Source organism: Anolis sagrei, chromosome 1 (assembly GCF_037176765.1).
Source record: "Anolis sagrei isolate rAnoSag1 chromosome 1, rAnoSag1.mat, whole genome shotgun sequence".
Classification (NCBI taxonomy): domain Eukaryota; kingdom Metazoa; phylum Chordata; class Lepidosauria; order Squamata; family Dactyloidae; genus Anolis; species Anolis sagrei.
Genome location: NC_090021.1, coordinates 164,774,964 through 164,797,601, shown reverse-complemented (window position 1 = coordinate 164,797,601; position 22,638 = coordinate 164,774,964). Strand labels below are relative to the sequence as shown.

General features: G+C 38.5%; 1 protein-coding gene across 3 annotated transcripts in view; it reads left to right on the top strand.

Moving 5' to 3' along the window:
• Positions 1-22,638, top strand: part of ALS2 (alsin Rho guanine nucleotide exchange factor ALS2) — a 64,548-nt gene that overhangs the window by 7,970 nt on the left and 33,940 nt on the right. The window contains exons 2-12 of one of the 3 annotated variants that reach the window (XM_060783176.2): positions 336-423; positions 1,307-1,455; positions 1,986-2,905; positions 7,461-7,821; positions 8,744-8,912; positions 9,152-9,248; positions 10,362-10,439; positions 12,380-12,562; positions 15,540-15,711; positions 16,661-16,841; positions 17,792-17,857. In XM_060783176.2, coding sequence (XP_060639159.2) covers positions 404-423; positions 1,307-1,455; positions 1,986-2,905; positions 7,461-7,821; positions 8,744-8,912; positions 9,152-9,248; positions 10,362-10,439; positions 12,380-12,562; positions 15,540-15,711; positions 16,661-16,841; positions 17,792-17,857 — 2,396 coding nt within the window. In that variant the 5' untranslated portion in view covers positions 336-403. Of the gene's footprint in view, positions 1-335; positions 424-1,303; positions 1,456-1,985; positions 2,906-5,049; positions 5,183-7,460; positions 7,822-8,743; positions 8,913-9,151; positions 9,249-10,361; positions 10,440-12,379; positions 12,563-15,539; positions 15,712-16,660; positions 16,842-17,791; positions 17,858-22,638 lie in introns of those variants that run through there. The other 2 variants (XM_060783170.2, XM_060783183.2) reach the window with 2 other exon arrangements.

Sequence of the window (22,638 nt, the reverse complement as noted above, 5' to 3'; positions counted from 1 at the left end):
AAGATGAGGGACAAGATGAAGATTTTAATCAAATACTATATACACCATTGTCTTCTGGTTTTATTTTGTTTTCTAATTTTATGGTAATAAATGCACTATGTCTGCTTAATACTAGGATAATTAGTGGAGAAAAAAATCATTAATTTTCTGATTTACTGATACATGTATATCTCAGTTAACAAAGCGTTTGAAAAAGAAGTGGAGAAATGCAAATGTTAGGTCATCTGTGTTTTTTTTAAATCTAAGAGAATACTTTAAGCATTCCAGTCGTGTGTAGCTACCTTGTAACATGCACGAGCAACAGCCACTAAGTTTGTGTTTTGCTTTCAACTTAGTGGTTTTCAAAATAGCCCTCTTACTATCTGAAAGAATTGATGTGGTGATGGAGTATTCTTGTTGACTGATGGACTCGAAAAAAGAAAGGTAAGTCTATGTTTTATAAACAGCTTCTAAGTACTACTACAATGCTTAACTCCCCCTTGCAAATGACTCTTCACTTGTAGCAAGGAACAAATGTCCCTGAGACAGTAAGCTTGCAACTTTTAGAAAAGTTGATACTTTCATTATTGATGTAGTGAAAATAATGTGCATTGTGTGTATAGAAGTGTTTTGTATGTAAAATAATTTTGTATGTAAATTACAGTAATCCACAAGACTGAGTTAACATGTGATTGTATATGCTGTTAGAGCTGTGATTTAGTGCAAAAATTTAAGCCATGGAAAGATCTATTGTTACTACTGCAACATAGTTGTTAATAACATCATTCCTTTCTGGAGGTTGGAAGGCAAGAAGAATAGTGCCAAATTAAGTTCAAAGGTTCTTTTTAATTACCTTTTACTATCACTATATCTCAAAGTGCTGGGGGCAGTTGAGTTGTTTCTGTGTGCCATCCCACCACATACATTAGACTGAGTTAAAGTCCAAAACACACTGGGCGAGCTTCATGTCCAATAGCATCTGTAAACCTAGGACGCATCAATCAATCTAGTAAAATCATGATTCCTATCACTATACCTACTCGCATAAACATCCCTGTTGTGTACAGGTAACAAAGAATATTGGGAATAGGCACAATTAATGCTTCAGGCTCACAGTGACTAATGCTTAGGTCATCTAAGTGCTCCCTTAGACTTCCTTGAACTGATGTGTGATATGTAAGGACTGATGTTATTTATGCATTACAGCTGTGTTTTTAATAGTCAAGTGTAAGGAATTTGTCCTGAGTATATAATTTGTTCTAACTCAAGTTTGACCAAAGTCTAACTTGCTGTGGATTTATATTTTTGTATTTCTTTTGCTAAGTAGTTCTACAGATCAAAATGGTGAGAGAGGCCTGGCCTACATATGGCAGGCTGGTTGCGCTTGTCCAGCCCCAGAAAGGCTTCTAGGTTGGAATGCAAAAACAGTATTGCAGGCAGCGCTTGGAGTAAATCATGGTGTGCTTCTATCAGAAGGTATGCAACATTATTCCTACAAATTAGAATTGCTTGTAAACCTCTAAGAAATGTTTCCACCTCTGTATATTGTGTTTATTCATGGAATATTGTTTTGCAAACAGGTTCCATGTAAACTTGCATTATAAATCTGTGATAGCTAGTATATTAGTTGCCCAGTTAGGGATTGATTGCATTTTCGAATAATATTTTTGAACTATAGTGTGTGTGTGTGTGTGTGTGTGTGTCTTCAAGCCATCTGTTGCCTCGTGGCATCCCCGTTAATTTCATAGGTTTTCTTAGGCAAGAAATTCTCAGAGTTAGTTCTTCATTTTCTTCCTCTGAAATGTAGCATACAGAGCCTGGTATTCATTGGTGATCTCCAGGTAATAACCAGGGCTAACTCTGCTTGATGGCCAAGATGAGATGAGATCTGGGACACAACTCTTGTACTTCAATGTTAGTTTGGCGGGTTTTATGTTTTGTTTCTTGAATATTTTATAAATGTGATAGACATGAACATGGTCTGAACAATTTTTTCTTTGTTTTAGGTGGTGAGGTTTACACTTTTGGAAAACTTCCTTGGAGGGTTGGACTGGAAGATGCGTATATCAGTTGTCCCATTTTGGAAAAGACTTTGAGTGGGCAACACATTACCATAGTGGCAGCTGGGAGTTTCCATTGTGGAGCCGTTGCTGAAGATGGTGTGGTATACATGTGGGGGGAAAATTCTTCTGGGCAGTGTGCTGTGGCCAGCCAGACTACTGTGCCAGAACCAACACCTGTCAGTATTTCAGACTCTGAAGCTAGTAACCTTTTGCCAATACGGATTTTGCAGCTGGCATGTGGAGAGGAGCACACCCTGGCACTTTCACTAAACAGAGAAATATGGGCATGGGGAAGTGGCTGTCAGCTCGGCCTTATAACCAACACTTTCCCAGTGACCAAACCTCAAAAGGTTGAGTACCTTGCAGGGCGGGTTGTACTTCAGATTGCTTGTGGGGCTTATCACAGCCTTGCTCTTGTCCAGTGCCTCCCCACCCAAGATGTGAAACCTATTCCAGAAAGATGCAATCATTGCAGTCAGCTTTTGATTACTATGACGGACAAAGAAGATCATGTGATCATCTCAGATAGTCACTGCTGTCCTTTGGGAGTTGTCCTGGCTGACTCTCAAGCAGAAAACCACCTCAATTGCTTCTCGGTAGAAACTCTTGGGGAGAAGAGTACAACCAGCAGTCAAAATGAGGATTGTCAGAAGACTGCTACAGAAGACCAGGTTCTCATGGCTACAGAATATAATGCAGGGAATGTTTTTTCAAACAGTGATGGACAGGAAGACCACTGCATTTTAAGCCCAGGAAATATTTTGGCAACTGCCAAAACAGCACCAAAACAAGACCATATGAGTCTTCCAGATCATTCATTGAATGACAGTGGTGAGAAGCAAATTGATTCACAACCTGAACAGGTACCCATACTCATTTGTTTGTACTGTACAATGTGTAAACAAGTATGTCAGATTCTCAAGATTGTCAAAAATTTGATGTCAAAATGAACGTCATGATTCTGAAGGATATATGTAAAGATATCTAATGTGCCTCTCTCATAATTAATAATAATAATAATAATAATAATAATAATAATAATAATCTTTATTTGTATCTTGCCACCATCTCCTCAATGGGGACTCGGGGTGGCTTACATGAGGCCAAGCCCAGCAACGCAATACAATAAATGAAATCAAACCACAAACAACAATATCATCATCATCATCATTTAATCACTTATTAATCACCCTCCATCCAAGATGCTCTAGGCGATTTACAAGCTAAAATTGTAAAGGATAAAAATACATACAATATGATAAATTACATAAAGCATAAAGCATAAGAACACAGCAAACAAAATAAAATTACAATAAAATCATTCATGAACAAAACATAAAACAGTGAGCAGGCCGCATGTACAGAATAAACTACTAGGGCTAAAAACACGACTAAAAATACGAGGTGAGATAGCGATGGAGCAGATTATTTGTGGGGGAGGAACTCTTCCGGAATGGGGTGGAAGAGGGCCTTCATACAGAAGGGGAGGAGGTATGCACTAAAGACAGATGTTGAGGGATAACAGCAATATGAGATTATATGATTAATCTCCAAGATTGCAGCAGAAGAGCCAGGTTTTGAGATTCTTCTTAAAACTTTCTAAAGTAGGGGCTCACCTAATCTCATTGGGCAATTTATTCCATAGTCAGGGAGCCACTGAGGAAAAGACTTTCTCCCTTGTTCCCACAAGGTGGGTCTGAGATAGTAGTAGGGGTGAAAGAAGAGCCTCCCCCAAGGATTGAAGGGATTGAGCAGGTTCATGGAGGAAGATACGGTCACAAAGGTAGGCGGGTCCCAAACCATTTAGGGCTTTATAGATGATGACCTGTACCTTGAATTGAGACTGGAAAATGAACAACAGCCAATGGAGCTCCTGAAACGGGGGTTGACCCCTCCCTGTAATTCTCCCCCATTATTAATCTGGCTGCCAAACGTTGGACAAGTTGTAGTTTCCAGGCCGTCTTCAAGGGTAGCCCCATGTATTCCAAAAGAGAAATGGCTAATATAATCCTTAGGAAAAAATAGAATCTCTTTATGATAGAAATGAGGAATAAAAACAAAAACAAAAAAAGTTCACAATAGAACTGAGCAATATGAAGATTTTTTTAAACCTTGCACCACCTCCCCACAAAACAGGGAAGGCTGAACCTTTCTGAAGTTTGCATACCAACACCAAGTACCACAACTGAAAAGGCCTTGTCACAGATGTTAAACCCCTTATCAAAATAGCTTCCATCACACACTAGCATATATGAACCGGCTATATATTAAAATTTTCAGTGTCTCCTTAATGTAACTGGTGATAGAGGTGTTAAAAATTTGATCATTCCCTCATCAGGATTTAAACAAAAATTCACAAAAGCAACAGAAATATCTGAAATTTGTTTTGATTATTTAGGATATTTCTGTAACATACTGTGAGGAATCATGCCAATTATGCCTTTTAATATATGAAAAGAGCAGTGTCAAATCAGTCTCCTTATAATATCTATTTTTGGTATGTGCTGTGAATACCTTTGGGCTGTAAAAAATAAAATTAGGCTGAGCCTTCCTATGATGGCTTAGAGTACAGTATTCCATATCTAGGTTTGTGAAGTGGATTTTTATTGTGCTTTTCTCATTTTGTGTACTGTAGCATCTTGAACCATTCCCTTGTGTAGGTCAAAGCTTTTTCTCATGGGGCTGCATGCGTGCAATTAGACATGTGCATGGCAGACAAGTTCTTGTTTTTCAGTTTGGGCCTCCTGATGATAATGAAGTTCAATGTACCCTTTCTGCTTTGCACAGAAATTGAAATCAAATGTCTGTTCTGCAGATATACTGGACTTTGATTTTTTTTAATTACATTTATTTATTTCCAGTAAAATCTGCTTGAGCTAATATCTCTGATTCCTCTTACTCTGTTTTCTGGAACTAGAAATCTTGAAAAGGCATTCAAAACATATTTCTTTAAAAACACTTTCAGGGCACACATATTACATGGTGTAACTGAAGATCAGTGCTTGGAAAACTTCTCAAAATTCCTTGACATTTCAGATCATAAGATAGCCATGGTCATCTTGTTCGTTATGCTTCTGGAGAGAGCTCCAAAGTTACATATGACTAAGATGCAAACTCACGGGATCACTGCTGGATTTGAGGTGATCTGCTCTCCAAAATTCCTCATTTGACCTTTACTGGGTGGGAGTGCTATAAGGTTTTGGGGGCTTGGTTTGTATTCTGCAAGATGTTCGATACCAGGATTCCTATAGGCAAAGTCACCATCTACGTGGTATGGGGTTAACACAAAAGAGGCTCTGTCCAGTTGGAGCATATGACAGACACAGAGGCTGAAGATTACCCCCTCTAGCTACTTTCTGTTTATGTTGTAGGGTGTGTGAGAATGCTAAAAATGTTATTCATTTGATGGGTGGATTGTGTGGCTTTTAAAAACTTAATTTAAGAAATGATTTATCTGCTTCCCTCGTGAGCCTTGAAAATGTGCCTTGAATAATGAAGAAATAAAAAGTGTCTGTGAGCAACTACTTGAGGAGCTAATAACCAGTGCAGCTATAGTGGGTGATCTCAACCTCCCTGTTTCAGAAAGTATAATAGAAAGGATTGTGCTTTCTTTTTTTGGTTGGTTTAACCATTGTGACAGTGAAAGCAGACTTTCCAGCCAAAAATTCTAACTTCTGTTCCAGAGTCAGTTACTGGGAATATATTGCAGAATATATTGCTGACATTTTTGCATATTCTGACCGAAAGAAGCAGATAAAATTTGTCCAAAAAGTTAGATAATACTCATTTCTGCTGGGCATCTTTCTGGAATATGGGGGTGCTCTTGGTAAATGACTTATGCTGGAAAATATATGGAAGGAAAACAGCCTCATTGGTTCTCTTAGCTCTCTGCAACTTTTTATAGCATTGCAGGCAGGGGTGGACAACTCTCAGGGATTGTGTTATGTTTTTACGCGAGTGCTCCTTTATTTTATTCATTATACACTTCCGTGTTTGTTTTCATAGTGGCAGTGTAGATAAATAACATAAACATTTTTTAAAAAAAATAGCAGTTGACTAAGGTATTTTAAATAGAGAGTCGCTGAACCTGTCTTCTCACAAAACCAGAAACAAAAACCTCAAAATGGATAGCTTTTCTTCCACTATCTCAATCCTTAATGAGGAAGTAATTTTCTTTTTCTGTAATAATCTCTACCTAGAGTGTTCTTGGAAGAGATGGTACCTCATATGTTTAATTCCCAGAACCATAAGTTACACCAGGGTGCTCAAACTTTTCAAATAGAGGGACAGGTCCCAGTCCCTCAAAGTGTTGGAGGGCCAGATTATAATTTGAAAAAAAATGAATGAATTTCTATGCACACTGCACATATCTTATTTGTAGTGCAAAAAAACCACTTTAAACAGTACAATAATTAAAATAAAGAACAATTTTAACAAAATATAAACTTATTAGTATTTCAATGGGAAGCTTTTGGCTGATGAGATAAGATTGTTGTTGTTGTTGTTGTTGTTGCTGTTGTTGTTGTTGTGTGCTTTCAAGTCATTTCATTGAACAAAGGCTGGGTAAATGACCTTGGAGGGCCGTATCCAGCCCCCGGGCCTTAGTTTGAGGACTCCTGAGTTACACCATCACTTGACTATTAAAACTCATTTAATTCTTTCCCCTAAATAAAGTTGTATAATATGAGATACTATCTTTTAAAAATATTGTCGGTAATGCTTATTTTGTCTACTAGCAATTCACAGGTTAAGATATGCATTTTATCTCAAATAAGCTAATGGTTGTAATGAAAGTGGTTGAAATGCAGTGTAGAATTGCTTATCAACACATTGTATTGTATTTAATTCTAGTATAAGCCCTTTTGTTGCTAGGAGAATTAAAGCAGTTTGATATCACTTTAACTGCCATGACACTATGCTATGAAATCGTGGGAGATGTAGTTTGGTGATGCTCTGGCATTCTTTGGCAGAGAACACTAAAGATCTTGTAAAACTACAACTCCAGCAATTTAATAGCATTGAGCCATGACAGTTAAAGTAGCTTCAAACTGCATTAATTCTATGGTATAGAGGCACCTCAAGTCCAGGAGTAAATATCACTTTACTTATGCAGTTAATCTGAAGTGAACAGAACTGATGCAGCAGAATTTAATGCTGGCTTTTTTAAAGTCGTACTTTAAAATTTGATTGTCCCTCAAACCAATTTGTATGTATCACAGAGAACATCCCTATAATTTTGCAATTATTTGTTTATTCTGTTTTGGAGATGTTAGAAAATATATTTATGCAACATTTAATGTTATCATCGTATGCAAAATCAAACTCAGGACTAGAGGCTGCATATAATGCATTATATTAAATCTACTTGAGTAATCCATCATTATAGAGTTCTTTGGCTTCCATTTTTGTTTTTTCTAGCATTCTCAAGAAGAAAATTTCATTGCTTGTCTGCCCAGTCCATCTGGACCAGGTACTTCTGCTCTTAATAGCCTGGTAGTCTCATGTGCATCAGCAGTTGGTGTGAGAGTAGCTGCCACCTATGAAGCTGGGGCCTTATCGCTGAAGAAAGTAATGAACTTCTATGGCACCATTCCCAGTGATGCTGTTTCCCCATCTAGTGGTGGTTCTCCAGCCTTGGATAGCCTGAAGGATAGCAGAGAAGAGCAGGTCAAGCTAGAATCAATGCAAGGAAAAAAGAGTTCCAGCTTGGTAGATATTCGGGAAGAGGAATCTGAAGGAATTTCTAGAAGACTTTCTTTACCTGGTTTGCTGTCTCAAGGTGAGATGCTCGAATATAGTGTTTGTGTAACTTACCCTGGAAATATTCACACACACATACACACACCCGATGTATATACTTTTGCATGTGATAGGACACATGACTATTAACTTATGTTTGTTATAAAAAAAATGTCAGTAGAGCTGAAAAATGATACAAATGTGGAATGAATGTAACCTTGGAAGGTTACATGTAAACTCTGCAACAGAATATCTTTCCTGTTTCCTGATTACAGTTGGTTGACAGTTCCTGCAGATGCTCCTGTTTCTGTCTGATAAAACTTTACATTTTGTCTAGAAATTCTTTTGGTTTGGTTGCCTTGTGATATTTCTGTTGATAGTGATAGTTGAAGTGGCCTGTCTACATGGGACACATACCTCAGAACTGATCCAGAGTGGGGTTCTGAAATAGAGATTCTGTTTCCTTGTGCAAGAAGTGGGGAAATTTGAAGAATATTTGGTATCTATAAAAAGCAAAATAGAGTGAAATCAATACATTTTGACCTAGTGATAAAACAGGAGAAAGTAAGGATGCTCTTACAAAGCAAAAAAAAGTAAAAATTATATTTATTGTTTCTGGAGATCCATCTTGGGATACGAAAGAAAATAGGCAAAATAAAGTTTACCTACAGTTCAGTACAAGAGCTCCCAAAAGTTGGTTTTCATGTGTGAATGTGAACTATTATGTGTGTGCGTATATGTGATTTCACATCATCTGTAGATCTATGGCAAATCCATGAATGTCATATTAGTACTTCTAAAATAAAAGTATCAATCCGTTCTTGTGCTAAATTTCTCAGGTAATGTTTTCACAATAGTGACTGATGGTCTTATGAGTTTAGATGGCAATTTTCATTTTCATTCTTTGCTTTGACCACAAAGGAAACTGAGCTGTTGAAATGTATTCCTGTTTTCCTTCTTAGTTTCTCCAAGGCTCTTAAGGAAAGTAGGGAGAGCCAGAATGAGGACGGTGGCCCTCACACCAACCTATAGTGGTGAAGCTGATGCACTTCTCCCATCTTTGCGAACTGAGGTGTGGAGTTGGGGAAAAGGAAAAGAAGGACAACTAGGACATGGTGATATCTTGCCAAGGTGAGTCCACAGAGAAAATATTTTCTGTGCAAGGATGATGTTTATCCAGTCTGTGAAACCGATCTCTAGCAAAACAAAACAAGTTTATTATCAAGACTGACAACAACCTTTTGATCTAATATATTGCTAGTTGTATTATATGTGGCTTACAAACTACATTCCTTTGAAATGTGCATTATATTGTGCATTATATAGACTGTGGTTAAGGTTGTCATTGATTTCATTTTGTGGGTTCACAGGTTACAACCACTGTGTGTAAAAAGTCTTGATGGCAAGGAAGTAATTCAATTGTCTGCAGGTGGCCATCATTCCTTGGCCCTTACTGCCAAATCACAGGTATAAAGATAACATAATGTATCTATTTTAATTGTGGAACTTGGTTTTATTTGCTTACCTAGTTGTAGCCTAGTTCAGAGTTTAATGTTGGGTTCATGCTGTAGTTAACTTTGTTGCAAAGAAACTTACATTATGGGCAAAATGTGTGTGTGTGTGTGTGTGTGTATATATATATATATATATAGAGAGAGAGAGAACACAAACACATTCTATATGTATATGTCTGCCTAAAATCCTGTTAAGAGATGTAGTAAGGAAATTGTGAATGTGAACAAGGTCTGAATACCCAGAATTTCATTTTGACTTACCCTCTCCTGTAGGGTTTAGATGCCAGCCCTCACTGTGATCAGAACTGGTTTAGTTCTTTTTCTACATATTAATGAACAGCAAGAGGAAGTAGAAATAGAAAAATAAAGGAAGAAGAGTGGTTGTAATGCCAACTAATACGCTGTCATTGGCAGCTTTCAGGTTCAATTCCCAGAAGCCCCAGCTAGCACAGTAAATGATACTATGGGAAAGTAAGTCCAAAACATCTGAAGGGCCTACAATTCCCCACCCATATGCTAAATGGAATAGAGAAATGTAATAGGTGGGAAGCAGAAGAGAATAATATGAAAGAAGCTGAAGATACACAAGGAGTCATCCAGTTCTGATAATGGAGGAGTGGTAGGAAGAAAGGGAGAGTTTGTTACCATATATTTGGAAGTAAGCAGAGGTTTCTTGTTCTGATATTTTCCTAGTAACCACAGTGTAAATAATCCAGGGTTATTTTAGTTCAAGAGATCATGTGGTATTTTAGTTTGAAACTAAAAGCAGAAAGATTTGATATTCTCTTCTTGGTGTATGAAAAAAAGGGAGGGGAAAGAGAAATTTTAACAAGATGAGACAGTTTGGATTTTTTTAATGGGATCTCCAGAACTCAGTTATTAACCATTTGGTGCAAAACATGAGTTGCAGTAATTTAGTGGGTGGTGAAATGCTCTCTACACATGACTTACCTGGATACATAGATGAATAGGCTTCTTAGCTAAGTTTAGTATGTCAGACGTTTACCACCACTCTCTTAAAGTCTAAATGGATTTCTACACACTTTTCACTAATGTTTTTATACAGGTATATTCATGGGGCAGTAACTCTTTTGGACAGCTCAGTCACTTAAGTTCTCCAACCACAGTTCCTCGTCTTGCTAAGGTATTTTTAAAAATGCTTCAGTTCTGTTTGTGCAAAACCTCCCCTCATGATAATAACCCTTTGTGAGTGCTGAAATTGAAGGTCACACCCATGTAGTTGTTAAATGACAGTTCTTCTTCTTTGCATCATGGCTACTGACAGTGATCAACAAGTTCTGCCTATGATGGCTAACCGCACATTTGTAGCCCCAGGAAGTGGAATCTTATTTCTACACTTATACAGCTACTCCAGACCAGGAGTAGTCCTTATGTTTATTTATTTTATTTATTTACCATATTTATACCCTGCCCTTCTCAACTCCAAAGGGGACTCAAGGCGGCTTTACACGTAGGCAACTAGTCAATGCTTTAAAAACAACATACAATTAAAATAAACATTAAAATCAACATTAATAATATAATATAACTTTATTTTTATACCCCACTTCCATCTCCTCGAAGGGACTTGGGATGGCTTACTTATGGCACAATGTGCCTAAAACAATGCATAAAAACACACAGTACAATAGAAGATAAAACCAATGGCATATAAAACAATAATTTAAGGTCAAAACAGTGCCCAATAACCCATGATAAGAACTATTGTAAAAATGGCCAACTGTAAACAGAAACAGAGTAAAACATGTGTTGCATCCCCAGTTCCAAGTGTCCATCTGAGGAAGGAATTAGGGGACTTTTGCTAGTGCTTCTGTCAAGCTAGGAGCTGATGGTGTGACAGGCTCATCCCTGCAGTTGCACTACAGTTTGGAGAGCCTTGATGGCCCAGTATAATGGAGGAATGAAACCTATGTACTGGATCATCTGAAGCGGAAGCAAATGCTTGGAACAATGCAGCAAAACTCTCCAGTTCAAAAGCATAATGGCTACTTACTTTTTGCTCTAGGGCTCAGGTGCTTGACTGCTTGATCCTCTACTGCCTCCATAGTCCATTTTTTCATATCCTTGGATCTGAGGAGTAGCTGGAGTTTATTCCTCTAATCTTCTATACTTTTGAGAGTTGTAATTAAACTGTACCGCCGTGGGAATAATCTCCAGATCCTTCTGAATCTCCTTCACCATGACACCTGAATTTACTCTCAAGTCTAGATACAACTAAACTTGAAGGCTGTAGCTTGCACACTGGCTTCTTAAATCCCATTGAAGCCTTTAGGGTTTAAGCCAGGAAGCCATGCCATGAAGTCATATGAAGCCGCCCCACACCAAGATGGAGAATTGGAGATTACCAGAGTCATGTACCTCCACTTCAATTCTAGTTTTCTTCAGGTTTTTAAAAAATATATATAGCTTTTTTCTTGAAATCTTGAGTAACCATCTAATCACTTCCAGTTTTAAAAATGTATGCAGGAGATCTGCAAGGAATTGAGGGGCTGGAGAGTGGGGTGAGAAGAGCTCCTGGACCTGGTGTGTTTGTCAAGTCTTGGTTTAAACAAATGAACTCTATACAGAATCAGGATATTTATAAATGTTTTGACTCTTAGAACAAGCATAATTGAGGTCAGTATGTCATCTTCAAAAATTAGAATACCAGTCACCTTCATTGTCTGAAATCTGTCTGAAATCTGCCTCAATTGATTTAAACAGCTGTTCAATGTTTGTTTGTTTGTTTGTTTCCATTCCGCTTTTCTCCCTGCAAGGGGACTCAAAGCAGCTGTTCATTACCTACATGCAAAATATTTCAATCCTTGCACTATTGTTTAGCAGGATCTTAGAAGCTAAGCAGTGACTCCTAATTAATAATAATAATAATAATAATAATTTTATGGATTAGCTCTTAGACCACAGTTAGTATTTGGATAGGAGAATTTGTAAAAGGACTCCTTGCCTAAGAAAATCCAGTGAAACCCATGGGGTCACTATAAGTTGAAGGTGACTTGCAGGTTTATGGTTGAGGAGGATTTTCTTTTACCCTTATTATGATATTGATACTTGTATGTTTTCCAGGTTTGCAGTGACAGCAACATCTGGAATATAGCAGCAGGTCCAGATTATTCACTCTTCCTGATAGATGGAGATGATTTTCAACCTTTGTTGTATTATAGTGGTCAACAGGAAAAGGGAAAAGATGACTCTTCATCAGAAGAATTCTGTTTCAAGAGTCCAACACTATTGCTAGACTGTAGTAAGGTATGGACTGTGTTTTTCTTGATGATTTACAGTACAATTCAAAACTTTATTACGGTCACTGACCAGCACAAAGCAGGGCATAAGCTCCCTGAGAAGGGAAACACAGCTCCTCAATGAAGCAGTTATTAAAAAGCAGATTAGAAAACAGTTTAAAATCACAGTTTAAAACACAGGTTAATGCAACATATGGAACTGAGAGGGGGAAGACTGATAGGAGGGGTCAAAACACGGGGGGGGGGGGACTAAAGGGGATGAGAGGAGCACATTACAAGTCTAGTAGCATTTCAGCTGTAACATTTTGCTCTAACTACATTCCCAATAGAGCGTTGCCTTGCAGGGTCAATCATCATTTGTCTAGTTTTAAGTGCTGTAGCATAAAACTTAGGAACACTGTAAGTTATTGTAGTACTAGAATCCGAAAGCAGCAGGGTGGAATAATATTTTTCGCTGCACCCTGGGTATTTTAGAAGCCATAGTGTAATGGGATTTGTTCTAAGGTGTCTGTTCAGTTGTTTCTACGTGTCTAGACTCACAGGGGCATAGTCTCTCCTTGAAGGGGGGTCTTTCGATACCTCTCCTCCAATGCAGCCAATGGTAGGGAATGGTATCTTGCCAAGGTAAAAGCCCTTTGGTGTTTGGGCACCTCCAGGTCTGTTAGGTATGCTATGGGGGCAGTGAGGGATCTATTGGCTTCCCTAACAATAAAGGTTGGGGAACAGGCTAAGTCTGATTGGCACTCTATGTCCAGGATCTGTTGCTTAATGAAATATTTGGCTTGGTCCCATCTCATGCTTCACAATTGTCCTTAGGAGAAACTTAGAGTTGTGATCTTTGTTGCCACTGTTTTAGTCCATGTGGACTGGAAGTTGCCCCTCATGGTTAGTGGGGCAAGACCACATGGGGAGAAGGATAGGCGTAGCCAGTAGTTGAGAATGGCTGTCCATATTCTCGCCTCCACTTTCACGAAGCCTGTCTCCAATCTCAGGGTGGCATTAGAGACACATCTGGGAGCCTGTAGAGCTGCTCTTAGGAATTTTGATTGAACATGCTGTAGTGGTGCATAATTTGAAAAGGGGCCAAGCTGGGTTCCATACAGCATTTGTGTGATTGGTTTAGCTTCGAAAAGTTTAAGTGCCGCTGGTATAAAGTGACTTTCTCCCGTCTTGAGGTATCTTAAGATGGCGGATGAGCTCTTTTGCGCTGTCTCTGCTGCATACTCTGCGTGGGCTTTCTTGCTGTTTGTGCAATGGAGGGTTACTCCCAGGTATTTAAAACTTGAAGCCTGCTCAATTTTGTTTCCATCTATTCTCCAGTAGTACTTCTTGGGTCGTTTAGCGAACATCATAATTTTTGGCTAAGATCAAGTGTAGTATCTTGATGATTTAAGAAACTTTTAGAGGCAGAATTTTAGATATAAGGCCAGAGGGCTTTAAAAGGTGTGAAGTTTCTCCCTTTTTACTCCAGTGCACATTTCACATTGAGCCCATGTCCAAACTGAATTCAAATTTGAGCTCACCCCAGTGCATTTTCCCAACTCTATCTGTTAACCATTCTGCCCAAATACACTTACCAGAAGCAGTAGGGAGATCTTATAGCAGGGTTTCATGAAGCTTTCAACCTTAATATAATAGAAACTTCCAAGTGCAGCAACCCCTGGGATTTGTATTTTTCATATTTCATTTCACCTGAAGCTATAGCAGCATTTTGAATTTAAAATAGATTCTATTGCAAGGCCTTCCTGAAATTTCAAGTCATGAGATGTTTCTGAATGCATGCTTTTTAGGAAAATCTAGGTGATACAGACTTCTTACTTCTGTTATGTGTTGTGAAATCCAGTTCAAGCAAACTTTGAAAAGGGCATGGAAGACAAATAATTAACTTTTTAAAAAGAAAATTGTTTCTTGAGTTTATCTGCATTTAGCTTGATTCAGAAAGTTGCTCCTCACTGTTCAGATTTATAACCATTAAGTCCCTGCTGTGTACTGAGCAAGTTGTTATTCTGGAAGTAAGAAGGGGTTAGAGCCAATGCAATGGACTTCCCACCAGTGGTGCCACTACAGTTGGTGTTTATCAGTCTGGTAACTCATAGTATCATCTCAGTTGACTTCTTCCTGTACCAAACCATACAGATTCCTTAGTTTTTTGTATTATCATTACTCATAAATCACTATTCCCGTATATCATTGGATATAATGACAATATCAGTGACTGTACAAAAACCAACAGCAGTGAAAACGACAGCATGAGCTTGGCATAAATATGTGGTAAAGAAAATAGGTCCCTGGCGCAAGTTGCTGAAAATCAAACATTCCTACAGGAAACAACACAAGAAATGGAGGCAGAATAAAAATAAGTGATAATTTTAGTGACAAGAATGCTTAGGCTTGCTTGCAGGATTACTAGCATAGGATATGGATACTAAAAAAAAGATAAAGGTGGAATTTGAGGGGTGATTTAAGTGAACGAGAAAGATGGCATCACACAGGTATTTTGGGCTAAAAGAGTATTTTTTAAAAAGGACAGACTTTGTGGAGACCTGATTTGATCACTTTGATCATATCACAGGAAAACAGTAGCTTCCCAGGCCAACACAACTGTGTCAAATTAAGGTTTGAAAGAGAAGGGATGAGGAGGGGCTGCGCAGGCATAGTTTTATCAGGCCAAGATTTTATTTACTAAACCACATCAAACCACGCCAATAAACGAGGCAAATATGAATGTAGTACTTATCATAGTGCTAGTTCCTTGAGTTTCAGTTTTGGATGTAAATTATATAAATTAATCCCAATGGAATTATTTATGGCTGCACAATCTGAACATAAGTTTAAAAATAGGCTACCAAATGAATGGAAATTAGTCCTCCTAGTAGTAATGAAAATGGGTGCATGATATATTTGTTTTAGGTTATAAAGTGTGTAAACTAGAAGAGTTTACCTATGTTTCATGAGATTGTAAAAATAGTTTGTCTTTCTTCCAGCTAGGGTATATTAGTAGTGTGGCAGCAGGTGGGAGCAACTGTCTGGCTTTGGTGGACAAAAACATTATGGGATACATTGCTAGTCTGCATGAGCTGGCTTCGACAGAAAGACAGTTTTACTCCAAACTGAGTTCCATAAAATCGCAAGTTCTCCGACCTCTCCTGGGATTAGGTAAGACATCTCTTCATAGCTTTAATATAAAGTTATTAGGACAATTTCCTTTCATTTAGGTTTTTGGGTTTGTTTGAGTTTTTTGCAAGTGAATGCCATTAGAAATCCTGCCTTTTCTTGACTGTGTATCCAGCCCTCTCTAATCAGAGATTCGCCTCCCTGCTTTGACCAGCCATGCACTGTGTTTGTTGAGCTACCTTTTGTGCTCTTCAGCTGTGCTGCCTCTCCTGCTGTTCCAAAGCATAACACCACTTCTTTAATACTTAATAGAGTACAACTCCCCTACCTGCTGAGCTTTGGGGCTCAGCTGGTAACTCGGCACTATATATTTTATAGAGCAGCAGTATCTTTGACTTCACTCACTCGCTCTACAGCTGGCCCTGAATCCTCAGGCCAGACTCCTGCTGCCTTGCTCACGGCCACCCAGGTTCCTTTACAAATTCTCCCCGAGGCGTCTAACGTATCTTGATCTCCTGCTGCTCTTCAAGACCACCTTCTCATATCCACCCTTACTAGTTATCTTCTGATTTCTCTGTGGGTACTAAACTCTTGTCTCTTATGCTGCTAGTGGAAAGTACCCCAACTATTGATTATCATGTTTGACTGTAACGTGTGCCGTTCCCTTTTGCAAGAAAAGTAGAAATTAGTCATTAGGTGATGTTAAGGTTAACATCTGTACTTCATAAACAGCAGTTTAACCAAATATTATTTTGAAATATTTGGTTAAACTGCTGTTTATGAAGTATAGATTGGGGATTGCAAGGTGTCCCCCCCCCCCCCCTCTTTTCTTTACTGCTCTCAATTACTCCAGATCTGGTTAAAATGGGGGGGGGGGGTTGTAGATGGACTCTTTTGCCTCTTATGGAAGTCTTCAGGAGAGTAATTCATATTTTATATGGTATGTAATGACTCTCTGCACTGTCTTTTGTGGGGTTTTTTTCCATTGCAGATAATTTAGGTGCTCCTTCAACTGTCCAACTCTTGCAAGAAGTGGCAAGTAAGTTCAGCAAGTTGTGCTACTTGATTGGTCAACATGGAGCTTCTTTGACTGGTTTTCTTCAAGGATTAAAAGAGGCAAAAAATTTGGCTATCCTGAAGCATTCAAGCCTTTTTTTGGAAAGTTACACTGAGCAAGTATCTACTTTTCTCATTTGTATTGTACCTGGGAAGATACAGAATTATTTATAAGGGGAAAAACTGATATAAGAAAAAGTTTTAAGCATTAACTTTACTTTCTGCAGCATTTTTAAAAAATTTGCATTGTAGTACATCTTCAGAAAAATCCTATCATTTTCTTTTCTGGGCAGTGCTGCTTAAGACTGCAGACACGGAATGACATTCTTGAATCTTTCCTTATGTAATTTTTCAGCAGATTTGCCTCGTGACCACATTCATGGCCAGGTTATGAGTGAAGTGGAACAATTGGGCATTTTAAATGTTGAAATATAATGTATGTGCTTCTGTAGATTAAATGGAATATTAAAGATGCCAGACATAAATCTTTTAAAGATTCAGTCCAACAAGAACTCCTGCTGTGAAATTTCTATTCATTTCAGTGCATGATATAGTTAACAGTTACACAAATGATAATGAAATTGGTGCTGCATAAAAACAGTGAGTGGATGATTACACTCACTTTAGTAACTATTCTATTATTTCAAGGACTGGGTGGAGGGGGGCGCACAGTATTTTTGTGTCGACTTTATTGTCAGTGTAGCTCGACTTCTTTTTCCATAATGTGAAATCCCTCGGTTTGCTTGGGAGAAGCTTTCATTGCAAATCTTTCCTGTATTAGCCTTCTACAAATTTGTGGTAGGAGTGGGATGGTGATGACAGTCATACAAAGAAGTCATGTTGTTAAGGTGTGACTGGAAACAAATTAAAAAATAATTTTTGTCTCAAAGGTTTTAAAAGTAAGGTGTATGAGTGGGGTTAATGTGCATTAAGCTTTATGTTTTTTGTTTAGACTAAAAGAGGTTCTTGCACTTACTCCTCATTTCTGCCATCCAGCATCTCTGTAAAGGCATTTTAAATTCTTAGTTCCAAGTAGTATCATTGTTCCTTTTTTTTTCTAATGTAGGTATTGTACTTCCTTGACAAATTTTCTGGTGATGGGAGGATTTGCCCTGCTTGCCAAACCAGCAGTGTAAGTTAATCTGTCCTGATCTTGAGACTGTTCATAAGTTGTTGAAGTAATTTCTGCAAACCATGGTGAATGTCAATATCATTGTGTAGATCCAGTTGTATGACTATAGTGTGGTTTAATGCTGCATAGTCCCACCTAGGGTACAGAATAATCTAGGCCTTCTTCGAGGCTTGTTGTCCAACAGATGTGCTTGCTGGTTTCCTTGCTTCCCAAAGTGACAATGGAAGCTACAGATTGCTTTTTTCATTCTTATTACCTGCCTTAAGTTGCATTCTTTCTGTGGGAACACTTGAATATTTCTATGTATTTCTCAGAGGTCTGTGTAATGCAATGTAACACAGACCTCTGTGTAACAAAGGATACCCAAAAGACAGCCATGCTTAACTTAGAATGGTCTGTTATCATTTTTGTAATTATTAGTTTTAGGTTATTCTCAGCTTAAAGAGCTGAAGGACCTAGCACTCACCAGGTGTTTAATTCATATCTGCCATAGTCAGTCTAGCTAATAAAGAGTTATAATGGGAGTTATTAGTTATCAGCACCTGAAGGGCTGTCTTAAACCTTTCATAGAGGGATCTGCAAATTGCCAAGGATGAGCCATATTTAAACTAAACTGTTATGGTTTAGTACCATAATTATTCTTTGAGCTCACCAGAGAACAATTATTTATTTATTTCATAATTTGTACCCCGTACTTCTCACCCCTCGGGAGTAGAGGGGACTCAGGGCAGTTTTACAACAAGCACTCATTCAAGTCCCAACCACAATCATAGGTACATTTAAAACAGATCATTAAAATACATTATATTAAAAACATTTGATTAAAATCATGCCAGTTTGAAAATCATTGTCTGGGACAGTCCATTGTTATACATATCACATTGAGTCTTATCCCAATTGCTGCTACTACTGTTCAAATGCTTGATCCCGCAACCAGGTTTTTAGTTTCTTCCTAAAGGAAAGGAGGGAGGGGGCCAGTCTGATGTCACTGGAAAGGGAGTTGCATAACTGAGAGGCCACCACAGAGAAGGCCCTGTCTCTCGTCCCCACCAGATGCATTTCCGATGGTGGTGGAATCAAGAGCAGGACCTCTCCAGCTGATCTTAAACTTCATGATGGTTTGTAACGGGAGAATGACTTAAATTTTCACCTCCCCTCTTCCTGCCATTTAACTATGGCAAGCCTATAAACTCAAGTGGAGAAAATGAGCCAGCCTGCTTGGTCTTTCTGTATGCCAGAACATACACACAGACAAACACTATGACCTCCCTTCCCATTTCAGTTTTCCTTTCAGTCCTTCATATAGCTTGCTGTTGCATTTTGTCCCTGGTAACTAGTAAAAGCTGTTCGACAGTTAAATGTGCTGCTTTGGAGCATCGTGGAATCTCTTTCTGTGGATGTTTTTAGGCAGAGGCTGGATGACCATCTTTCAGGAGTGTTTTGATTGTGTATTCTTACATGTTAGTGGGTTGGACTGGAGGGTCCTTGTGGTCTCTTCCAATTTGTGATTCTGTGACCTGGATTAAATCTGGATTGTGATGCAGGCCAGAGATGAAGTTGCAGGAGGAGAGATGTGAGAGAGATTAACTTGAAGTGCCACCTACAGTTCTCTGGAAAATCCACCTGATAAGATCAAAATGTAAAATTGAAATAAATGGGGGCAACTGAGCAAACTGAAGTCTTACTGGCGTTTGTATCCAGCCCCTTCATAAGCATTGCTATTGATAGTAGCTGGAATGAGAGTTGATCAGGCAGTTGCACTGGGAGTTGTTAACATGCAAACTGCTTCTGGTACTGTATTGCAGAAATGAAGAAAGATCACTTACTTTCATCCCTGATCGTTTTTCCTCCCATGGCAACTGGTCACAAGTGTCATAGTTTGTCAGTCCTCAATATTCCTATCCACTTCCATTTCTCCTTCTGTTTAAGGTTCAATCTAAGATATGCTAAGGCCCTTCTACGCAGCCATATAATCTAGATTATAAAAGCAGATAGCCCACATTATCTGATGAGAACTGGATTATAAGTGTCTACACTGCCATATAATCTAGTTCAAAGCAGATACTCTGGATTTTATATGGCAGCAGAGAAGGGACCTAAGTATGCTTATTCAAAAAGAGCCAGGAACCAAGAAAGAGAACTGACTTTTCTGTTTCCAAGGTCCAGAGTAGGAGTAGCATTCAGTGCAGGTGGAGATGTTGAAACTAATTTCAAAAGGCATCAATTAAAATAATTGGGAATATGTATTTTCTCCACACATAATTTGATAATATCTTATCTATGCATCTACGGAGTTCTCATTTTTTTTTCTTTCTCAAATGATTTTATAATAATAATAATAATAATAATAATAATAAAACTTTATTTATATTCCACTCCATCTCCCTGAGGGGACTCAGAGCGGTTCCCAAGTAACATCACAAAACATACCAAGTAAAAATAACATAACCATAAGATTAACAAAATAAAATATAAGCATAAAAATTGTCGTCATAACACAGATATATTAAAAGTAATCCTGCTTTTTCAAGGCAATTTAAAAAATTTAAATTTAAAAGGCTGGGCCAAGAAAATTCTAGGGGCCCGGGAATTAAGTGCAATGCTATGGCAGGCAACAATAATATTAGGTACAGGTCTGTGGCTGTTCATTCCGGGGCCGATTAGAGGAAAGAATCTGGGTAATTGGTAGGAAGAATAAGACTGTATTTGACAATGTATAGGGCTGAGTTAGAACTGGCCATTTTCAAAGGCTTGTTGAAACCACCAGGTCTTCAAGCTCTTACGAAAGGAGGGGAGAGATGGGGCCTGTCTTATTTCCCTTAGAAGAGCATTCCAGAGGCAGGGGGCCACCACTGAGAAGGCCCTCTCTCTCGTCCCCACCAACTGCGCTTGAGACGGTAGTGGGACCGAGAGAAGTGCCTCCCCTGAAGATCTTAGAGCTCGTGCCGGTTCATAGAAGGAGATGCGATCGCGGAGATAGGCAGGGCCCTATTATCTTTATCTTTCCAAAATAAAGATAATTTCTCATCCTAAAAAAAGGCAGTTGGACTCCAAAAAAAGCCTTTTAAAGGTGTCATTGTGAACCATAAGTGCTTTGCTAATTATGAAGCGCTCACACAGGAAAAGTTTTTTCCTCTTAAAATTTGTGAACTAACAGATAAACGTGCTTTTAAATGGTAACCTCAGAATTGGCCTAAATTCTAGATCTCTAATGAGCACTGACAACATCTGGATGCTACTGTTAGGTATAATATGTAATAAGGGCCTTACATGGTGGCCATCATCTTAATAGGTAGTTCCATTCTTATGTGTTCAGCAAACCATTGAAGTATTTTGCCATTTGTTACATTGTGGATATCAAAGGATGGAGAGCTGTCTCTGCAGACAATGGCTATATTTTTGGAATGGGTGAATCAGGCAATGAGATCTTTTCTGTGAAATACTAATGTTGGTAGTTAATGATATCAGATGGTCTTCTGTGACTATTCTTTAGTACAATCTTTTAAGCAATCCCATCATGAAAAGGAAGAAGAGACTCACCAGGATTCCTCATTGTCAGGCAACTTTGCAGTCTTTCCTTTGAGACATTAGCTGAGACTTGGTCTTAACGATAGCTAATACCACTTGATGCTTGAGCATTGTGACTTCCAAGTGTTGATCTCAAAGCACTTTAAAAATGCAAACTATCCAGATGGTTAGTCTGTCTAGTGTCTGAGAAAAGGAAGGTTCTGAAAAAAAAACCTGGCACCTTTTTTCTTCTGAGTGGTTCAGAAATGAGGAGTTGTGGAGCCAGGCAAGGCCTGGGCGTTTGATGCTCCTCTGGCAGCACCTCGTTAATCATGTAGAGTGGCCCTGCTGTTTAGTTCGCGAGCTGCTCCTTTGTTCAGAAAGCTTTGATTTGTCTCCTCTGCCTTGCTTATTCCTTTTCCAAATTCCTAGCTCCTTAACTTGTTTCAGAGCTTTATGAATACATTGATAGTTAAAACGCTTAGATGTAGACAGGACAGAGGGAAGACAAAAGTTGTAAACCTTTATCTTCACAATTGTGCTCTAGTGTAATAGTATTTGAACTCACTTTCCACTGCTTTGAGCGAATTTCTTCTAGGAAGTTGCCCTGAAAACTTCCATTACTGCAGGCGCAATGATATGGCAATGGAAGTCAAGAAAACCCTGTTATAGGGTCGCCTGAAGGTTACCATGAGTCGGAAGCAACTCGAAGGCACACAACAACAACAGTGGAGAAGACAGACATTTCATTTTCCTACAGCAACGTAGACCTCCTTCTACATTGCCATATAATCCAGATTATCAAAATAGACAATCCACATTATCTGCTTTGAAGTGGATTATATGAGCCCACAGTGTCATATAATGCAGGTCAAGGCAGATAATCTGGATTTTATATGGCAGTGTAGACGGGGCCATAGAAGTATTACTATATTTCACTGAGAGTCATCATGCCCTCAAAATGCACTTCACCACTGATTTAGGACTGACTGCGTTCCCTCATCTCTCTTTGAAAAACCCTATCCCAGTTATATCCTACCTTGTTCAAGCCCAGCATTATTTTTTAAATTATTATATTTGGCCCGGCCATAGATTTCTAAATGCTTATGTGTTACTGTTATTGTTTATTGTTTATTTTTTGTTTATGTGATTTATATTAATTGTTTTGTATTGATTGTTTTTGTTATTGCCTTTGTTTAATGATGTACTTTGGGCTTGGCCTCATGTAAGCCGCACCGAGTCCCTTGGGGAGATGGTAGCGGGGTATAAATAAA